Source organism: Eutrema salsugineum, unplaced genomic scaffold, assembly GCF_000478725.1.
Source record: "Eutrema salsugineum unplaced genomic scaffold, Eutsalg1_0 scaffold_12, whole genome shotgun sequence".
Classification (NCBI taxonomy): domain Eukaryota; kingdom Viridiplantae; phylum Streptophyta; class Magnoliopsida; order Brassicales; family Brassicaceae; genus Eutrema; species Eutrema salsugineum.
In genome coordinates this window covers 8302729-8312556 of record NW_006256895.1, presented here as the reverse complement: position 1 = coordinate 8312556, position 9828 = coordinate 8302729, and the positions used below count along the sequence as shown (strand labels likewise).

Here is a 9828-nt window from a genome sequence, read left to right as displayed (position 1 = left end):
TATTTTATGGTTAGCACTTAAAAAACTTTGAATGGCCATATTTATGTAATATTTTTGACTTCTCTCCTTTATGGTATTTGATGATATTATTATATGATTATTTTGATATATATAAAATCAATAAATTCATTAAATAAAAAGTGAATCAGTAAATAAATAGTAAATTATTTTTGTATCTAAATCTAATCCAACCTTAAAATATAACTCATAGATGATAAATTTTTCTTTTTGTTAAGCAAGAATCAAATAAATACTGATCGAGTTTTAAAACAACAATAGAACAGAGAAAAGCAATGCCACAAAAACAACAATGCAACTAAATATTATCAAAGACATCCTTGTATACAACGTTTAATGTCTTCCTTTGAGGCTTTTTGTCTTTGTCCGTGATTAAGATTTTTAGTCCTGATTTGGATGTTACCCGCAAAACAGCAACATACAGTTGACCATGTGTAAAGACTGGTTTAGGCAGATACAATCCAACTTTAGCAAGTGTCTGACCCTGACTCTTGTTTATCATCATCGCAAAAGCAAGGGTAATTGGAAACTGTTTGCGCCTCATTCTGAAAGGAAATTTAGTCTCTGTCGGAGATAAAAATATCATAGGAATAAGAACTTTCTCTCCTATTTTGTCACCAGCTATTATTATAGCCTCTAGGACATAATTGGCCATCTGAGTAATAAGTAACCTAGTTCCATTACACAAACCATTCCTAGGATCAATATTCATCAGCAACATAACAGGAGTACCGGCTCTTAAACGCAAACAATGGTTAGGTAAACCAGAAACTTTGACACTGTTTAGAAACTCTTCTGTATATATCATATTACCCGGATCGTTTTTGCTGTCTGAGCGAACACTCTGAGAGGGAATTTCAGATGCATCATCCGTATCAATTTCTCTATCAGAAGGATCAATACTATCACAACTTAGATAGGTTCGTTCCTCACCTGTTATATGCAAAATGATAATCATCATTACAAATAAAAAATATCTAAAACATTAATAAAGACAAAAATAATAAAACATTTCAAAAATTAACTATTTAAGTATACCTTTTAATTGTGATAACATGTAATCATTTATAAGCCCAACTTCATCATTCCTTGGACTCAAAATAGCCCTATCCTGAAAGAACTTAGGATCAGTCTTTTTGTGAAAATCCTGTCCATAAACTTCATCAACAACAGCTTTAATCGCATTCTCACAATCATGAATCGATCTATCACTCGGAATATTGATCTCGCTTTCTCCGCTATCACTCGGATTTATTTTTCCTTCTCCAATATCAAGAATCCACCTTGTAAAAGATGCTAGCTCATCACACATCTCACGACTGTTGTCTCCAGGGATTAGTCGCATGTTACGTGTAAGCCTCAACACTTTACATCCAAACCAAAGGGAGTAGCCATAAGAATCTCTGTTTTGCCTGCGTTTGGAATAACAAGCAAAATTTGCCTGAAATCTCCACCAAAAACGATAACTTTACCACCAAAAGGCTTGTCACATTTTAATATATCTTTCAAGGTTCTATCCAATGTCTCGTAACAATCTCTACTCATCATTAATGCTTCATCCCATATTATCAGTTTAGATGCATCGATCAGTTCTGCAAGGTTTGATTGAGATTTGATTGCACACGTCGTAAAACGATTAACAACAATTGGAATTGCAAATCTCGAATGGGCCGTTCGACCTCCTTGCAATAACAAAGCAGCAATTCCACTTGATGCAACATTAAGAACAATATCACCTTTTGAACGTAACGCGGCTCCTAATAAGCTCCATAGATACGTTTTTCCGGTACCACCAAAACCATAAACAAAAAACCTTCCGCCAGAGCCTGAATAAACAGCTTCTAGAATCTCATCATAGATAAGTCGTTGTTCATCAGTTATCGTGGCAAACAACTCATCATGTCTAACTCGCAAATAATCTCGATCATAACTTTTTTCATCACGAATAAGAGGATTACCGCGTATAGTCATATCCAAATCATCTAGATACAGCATACATGAAAAATCTGTAAGAGAACTTCCAGCAGTACGCAGAAGCATCTCTATCTCAGCTAAGCAAAGGTTTTTAACCTGCTCAGTAGACAGCCTAAGATCTGAAAATCAGTAACCCAAACAGAAATATGAATATATAGCATATCACGTGAAATAGTTAAACAAATAATTATTTTAGTATTGATTAAAAAACTGACCTGGTTTTTTTTGAAATTTTCTTTGAGTATATAACACGTCTTCGGATAAAATATCCCAAGTAGCATCCCACTCGAAGGCATAGAAACACTTCTTGTAGTCAGCATAACTACAACCAATCCTAGTTATTGTACTAACCCATAAACTTGCATCTTTTATAGCCTCAATGTATTCTTTGTCGTCATCGAGTAACCCAAGGACAAAACAAACTTCTTTGAATGTATCATAATGATGCCCTTTAACCGTTCTTATATCTTCGAAACACGTTGGACCTATAACTATATTGAGCAAGAGCCTCAAATAATAAGCCTCTCCTACAGACATAGGAACATAGGTGATCCTACCAATAGTTTTCCCTTTCTTCCTTGGTTTCCATTTCCTTAACTTTGTATCAAAAACAAATTTATGTGGAAACTCTACGTAAGTTAAAGATCTACCTTCTTCATACTCTTTATTACATTCCATCCAAGCCATGAATTTGGACATACCAACGGTAACACGTTCTAACCACTTCTTCAGCAGGATCATCTTCATTGTATATAATTAAATGCTGATTCGGCAGATGAAACGGGAGTTTTGTCACAGAAACTGTACGACTATGTGTATCATAACCCTCGATCCTCCATATAGACTCGCCAGGTGATATATACCTAAACATAACATACAGTAAATATCAATGATGGTATTGAAGACTTCATTGATAAGATAAATAATGAAAATTGCAAGAAACATACCTACAGTTGAAATGCTTCTTAACTTCATCATCTTCGTCATCTTTGCCTACTACTGCGCGAACATAATCAGCTCTTTTATGAATATATTTAAAAAGATACTTGACAGAACGCGATTGTATACACCATTCCACATTAATACGAGCTCGATATCGAATATAAAGTTCTCTGTTATACGGAACCACATAGCCATTGTCACAATTGAATCCTTTCCTCGTTACAAATCTCTTGTCTTCACGTCTCCTGTATATCGGGTATCCAACATCATCAACTTTAGTAACAGGACTAAATGCCTTTGGAAAAAATTTGGTACATCTACCATCAGCCATACAAACACTATCCCTATCCAAAGCACCACATGGTCCGTGCATCATCACATCACCAATAATTTCATATAGATGAGGATCAGTTTCCTTATCAGGAATCTCAGCACATATAATCTTGTCGATATCATCACCAGTTGGTAGTTTGTCTTCGGGCCTCAAAAAAAGAACGATATGAGCATGAGGAAGTCCTCTCTTCTGGAACTCTATTGTATATATTGCTATCATAAAACACGTAAAAACATAAAAAATAAATTAGTTATCAAAAATCATATGTAAATATCATCAATATAGATTTACATTTAAATAGAGCGTACCAGCATTTACAACTCCCAAGACATTTTTTTTAGTTAGCTCGTACATGAGATCATCAAGTTTCATTTTGAATACTCGAGCGCATAGGTCTGGTCTATCTTCTGCTTTCAAATTATGTCTTTGTAAATGCCTAGTAATTTCAGGCCATTTTGGATTACATGTGAACGTGATGAACAAATCTGGAAATCCAAAATGTTTACACGTGGCCATAGTGTCCAGATAATGTTGAAGCATATCTCTTGTACCACCAGTAAAAGAAGCAGGAATGAAAATTCTTCTACCTTTCTCAGAAAGATCAGAATTTCCTTTATCAGCGGCATCCTTTATATTATCGAAAATCTCGGATCGAAGTTTCTGTGGATTCATTGATATGAAGCGAAGTCTATTCGTCTCGATCATCGTGAACGCGTCAACCAAAAACTGTTGGTACAATCTTCCGGACATTACAATTGTTGGAGATTCTCCAAACCTCTCTTGAACCCGAAAAGCAAAGAACTCTCTCATAGTAATCGTCAAACGTTTCTTCCCCTTCTTATCTACATATCCAATATCTATACCGAGTCTAAATCCATCTTCACCATATGGAAACAACAATGGATATTGTAAAGGCAAATAAGCAGGATGCAATTCACTGATTCTCTTCAATCTTCCAGACCTACTTTCAATAATTATATCTCGTGTTTCGATTCCAACATCGAAATCATTAGGTACCAACGCAGCAACTTCTTTTGCAGTTGGAAAATTAGTAGTACGTCCATCTGATGTTCTATCATATTCCAGTTTTAACCGTAAACCACTGGTATCCCCAAGACTTCCAAACTTATCTTGTACCGTCCTGAAAGCTTTGACGTGACGATTATGTCTATCCAACATTTTTAAAGTGTTTGAACAACCGATTCTCTTAATTCTGAAGTGGAACCAACCGTCCTTTATCACCAAAAACAAGCAAATCAAAATAACAATTCGTTAGAACTTTTTATATTTTAAAAAACCAAAAAACAGCAGTAAAAAAACAAACATAATTTTTCTTACCCATATGCAGATATTCTGTTGGATGTTTCATTTGCGGTGTCATGTATGTAAAGCTGAAGGAATGCTGGATTCGCACCATGAGCCGGTATCGTATCACCTATTGAGTGATAGTTCTCACCACATAGCTGGAAAACATATGGCCCTTTTCCATCGTTGATTGAGTTGTTAACTTTTCCTCCAAGCGAAGTAAAAGAAAACATCATGTTATATGCACGGATATGGTCACGAAAATGAGACCTTTCATCACCAACATTGTATAAATACGATAATAGAGATTGTGGTGGAGCCCTAATCAAGGGAAGAACAACTTTGCCTTGCATGCAGCATTTTGAAAACTTGGGTTTAGCTCGTGTAGCCCTTTTTGCCAATCTTTCTCCATACCACATATAAGCTTTGCAAAACTCACATATATAAATAGGATCACCGTCATCATAATAACCTAAAAAAAAAGATTTTATTATGTAATAATAAAAATTTAAGAACTAAATTACAAAAACCAATATAAAACGGTAATTAATAAATCTAAATAATACCCTTAACATCTAACCCCGGTTTTACAATTGAGACTATGTCGGTCCGAACAATTGGTTCATCTGCGGTAGCAACACCATTATTGGTTGCCCTTTTTCCTTTCCTCGACGTAGAACTTTTTTTATTAACAGGAGAAACATCGGTATTCTCTCCTTGTGGCACGACAATATCGGCCAATAGCTCTTCTGAATCGCTATCTTCATCGTTTTCTCTTTCAGAATCAGAATCAGTAGCTATAAAGCAAGCAAACTCGGCACTATTGTAAGAATCAAGCAAGGAATCTACACAGAAGATCATAGATAACAAAAGTTTAATACAACTATTAATTTGTTGATAATTAATTTGATAAAACAAAATATATAATTCAGAACAAATTATAAATCAAACCAATATCTTGTTATAAGGCTTTCTTATCTCTCATAATAATCTTTCTTCTCTTCCTCGCAGCACGACAACCTTCCAAGGATAAATCTCTCTCATCAACGTAGGATTGACCAATCCCTCAAACAGTTTGGTAACTATCACCAGCTTTGGTTGGGGCATATCTTTCGTTTCTTGCACTCCAATCTATGTTAATTAAATAATTACAATTTTAGATATTTTTCCATACCAATAAACACGTGACATCGACCATAACTCACTTTTTTTGGATACAGATGAAGAAACCAGGAAGTCAGCATCATCAGACCTAGCTTTGCGCTTCATTCTGATTTTTGATAACAGAAGTACACAAAAATTGTCTATCAATGTATATATATATAAATATATATATACATATATATCATTATATTATATAATATATATTTATGTTAACTAACTTAGATTTTTTTTTATATTTTCCGTATAACCGAAAATATTTATAGATTAATGATTCAGAATCTGTGCTAATCCTAAATATTTTCTAAAATAAGATTTTTTTTTCCATTTGCCGAACAATGTACATTTTTGATACATCCTATAAAACTCCATATTTTCCAATTCTCAATATTTTATATTAAGATCGATCGTAAGGTGATGCATTATATTTTTTTTTCTCGATTATAATACTAAAAAAAAGAAAACGTTTGGTAATGTGTAAAAGTATTAAATATGAGAATATATATTTGTAAAGCATCAAAGAGTTTTCAACGGTTTAACATATTCTTTAGTTTATTTTATCATATTAAACGATATATATATATATATATATTATTTCCTTTTCTAAACATAACTTATTAGCTTATATTGTTCATAAGATAAATAAAACTCGTTAGCTTAGCCATATTATAAATATGATTCATATTAATAATTCCCGAAAGTTACAACTATAAAAAAAAATAATGAACTATTCCACGATATAAATGGATCAGTGTTTAAAACACAAACTTCATATGAAAAAAAAAAGTTTGACGAAATTCATCAAATCAAAGACAATTCTTTGCATGCATCTTTGAATGTAGGATAAACAACACCTTCAACAGTCCTGATATCTTCATAAGAACGTGGTCCTCTCACGACATCCAACAAAAGACGCAGGTAGTAAAGCTCACCATAATCAACGCTACAACGATCAACCATAAACCTACTTAACGTAGAACGAATACATGGCTTCCAAAGTTTTCGTATACGATCCCAAACGAAGTCTTTTGGTATTTCAGAGTATAAGAGCTCTCGGGCATTAGGAGAGTCCTGGTTACACACCATCCAAGCTGAAAACTTAGTTTTTGTTTCTGAAACTGGTAAATCTAGGTCAGATGAGAAAACGTTCTTTGAGGGAGGTAAATGAAAAGGTAGAATCTCCACTTTGCCTCTTCCATGAAAATCATTGTCTATTAGAAATCCACAAAAATAAGAAAGAAACTCTCATATACCAAGAAAAATTCGTCATCTCAGATTCTCAATGTGAAGAATAACAAATAAAGATTTGAGAGAATTGTGTGATGACTAAAAATAGGCTACAAATTAACGAAATAAGAATAAAAAACCTGGAAACTCCATTAGAAGAGACGCAACGAAACAATAGACCTAGGACGATGAATTAACCTAATGGACATGAATACATATACACATATATATATATATATATAATGTTACAAATTTAGGGTTTTAGTACTTTAAACATTTTTAATTCTATAAATGTTCAATTTTAACATTTTTGATTATATAGATAATATTAATGCCTAAACCGCATGTAAACGATAAACGATTCCCATAAGCCATATATTCTGTAAAGAGATAATCATTACCGAAAATGTAATAATAATAAGTAGTTTACAATACTCGATTAACAGATATTAATATACTAAATTATTAATAAATTATTAATATTAATATTTTGTATTATCAGAATATAGGTATATCAACGAAAGAGTGACCAAAAATATTCTACCTAGGCTGTCATAATACCAACAATATTCTATCTAGGCTGTCATAATACCAACAAAACGATAAACGCTTTTTAGAAAATGTTCTCTACAAAAAATTTTATTTTGGGGAAGCTATTCTATGTTAATATTTTTACAATTTATTGAATATATACACACCAGAATAAACAATATACCAGAAAAATAAAGGACTAAATCAAGGAAATACAGTATATGAAAACCAAATAATTGTTTATCGAAATTAGAATAACTGTCACAGTCAGTGCATCAGTCATTAAATAACAAATTTTAGTTTATCATATATAACATCTAAATATATATATATATATTACATAAAATCATAATATTAGTTAGTATTTAAAATTTATGTTTTCGATAAGTTTATTGTATATTGGAGATATACAACTACCAAATATTATAGATATACATATATCAAAAACTATAGATATCCATCAATTCAAATCTATCAGAAGTTGTCAGATATTTTTTCAAAAACACAATGAATACTTAGCCCTTTGAGTAGACTATAGTTTACAAATCAACTTTTCAAATCACCATACATCACCAAAAAAGATGAAAACACTACAAAACCATTGATATACGGATTTATTCTAGACACTAAAGACAATGTAACGATATCATTAATAACATTCATAATATAAATAAGACATAATCATTCATAACATTGATAATATAAATAAGACATAATGCAGTATGCATAGAGTCAAACCGAAATTGTAGATTAGACAACAACCAATATCACTTAATAAGTATCATAATATAATATTTTTACAAACATTAAAAAGAAAGATAAGGAATTGACATTCCATCGATGGTGCATTAGTTAAGGCGGTATCGCCTACAAAAAAAAATCGATATGTTAGATCAATATATCTAAAATCAACTAACAAAATATGTCAATAAAGAAAAATTAAATTTAATATTTACTTAGCCCTGAAATCGTCAATCTCGTCATCAACAGGATTACACAGGAAATCAGAGCAAGGAGGGTAAGAGCACAGGACAACTGAATTCTTATCAACACCTATCATTAATTTTACGAATCAGAATTAGAAGAATGCAAGATTAGCTATTCTAAAATACTAAAAAAAGGAATAAAAACCTACATTGACCATTAGTCATCTTCCAAAACCTCAGCACAAACACCACTGATTCACTTTGATTACTTTGATAAACACTATGCAGATTCTTAGCCAAATTCCCACGGGTGATACATGGGAATACACAATCTCTCCTAATTGATTAAAATAGAACAAAAAAGGTTCTTCCAGTTTAGATGTTATAAAACCAAAACGATACATTGTTTTTTTTTTTTTTGCATAAACAAACGACATATGAATATAAACTCATAGATCTTACCCTGCATCAAGAAGTTCGAATCGAACATATGTTGCATTATCCTCATAAGCATCGCTGTTGATCTCACAGAGATTGATAACACCGTATTTTGACCACTTTTATGGATCGTTTATGAAATACTTTTTCTATGTTTTTAATTACTTTTAAGTACTTTTATTATGTTTTTCTAGTATTTGCAGTTCCAAGACTCTTTTCAGGTAACTTAGGGAAAAGCTTAACAAAATGGATAGAAAACGAGATTTCAGCTCAGAGTCAAACCGTCAGAAGTTCACCCCTGATTGAAGGCCTTCTCACCGTCTGATCCAGCTCAAATTTGGAGACCTTAAAGATGGAAATATCAGCTTTCCAGTGCACTTTACAGCTTGGCAATCCAACGGTTCAATCAAAAGATACGCGAAGAGCAAGATGTCCCGTAAACCAGCCGGCAAGCACTTCCACCCGCGGCCAACAACCAATTTCCCGCGGTCAGGAGCATCCCGACCGCGGCAAACCACCCATTCCCCGCGGTCAGAGCACTCCCGACCGCGGCCATCAACCTCCGAGCTTAAAAAGCCCATTTCTGAAGCCCACATTTGGAGAAACCCTAAGTGACGTCCAGAGAGGTCTTGAGCACTATAAATACATGTCTTAGGAACCCTAATCGATCATCAGATTCTATCTTTCTTATTGTTTTAGAATACTTGTTTTGCTTTAGCTTTTAGGGAGAGAGAGATTTGTTCTCTTGAACCCTTGTTCTTTCTTTTTTAATTTTGGTTTCTATTCTACTTCTTAATACTATGTCTTTGATTTCGTTCATTATGTCTGAGTAGTTTTATTGTTGGGATTAAGGGATTTTCGATGGGGATTTATATGTTTGATGAGGATTCCATGAGCTTTTGAGCCGAATCTTAGAACTTTTTCTTCTGAATTCGTTTTTACTGCATGAGAGTAGCGTCATGAACTACAATC

The 9828-nt window shown here is 33.0% G+C and overlaps 2 protein-coding genes across 2 annotated transcripts; both read right to left on the bottom strand.

The window, feature by feature from the left end:
* Positions 1–316: 316 nt before the first annotated feature.
* On the bottom strand, positions 317–1363 carry LOC112089177 (ATP-dependent DNA helicase PIF1-like). The gene is made up of 2 exons (XM_024160154.1): positions 1057–1363; positions 317–951 (listed from the first exon to the last, which is right to left on the bottom strand). The coding sequence occupies exons 1-2, from the start codon at positions 1361–1363 to the stop codon at positions 317–319; spliced, it is 942 nt and encodes a 313-aa protein (XP_024015922.1).
* A 14-nt stretch (positions 1364–1377) lies between these two features.
* On the bottom strand, positions 1378–4447 carry LOC112089176. The gene is made up of 5 exons (XM_024160153.1): positions 3577–4447; positions 2940–3480; positions 2694–2855; positions 2208–2584; positions 1378–2111 (listed from the first exon to the last, which is right to left on the bottom strand). Exons 1-5 carry the CDS (start codon positions 4445–4447, stop codon positions 1378–1380), a joined length of 2685 nt encoding a protein of 894 aa, XP_024015921.1.
* Between the last annotated feature and the right edge of the window lie 5381 nt (positions 4448–9828).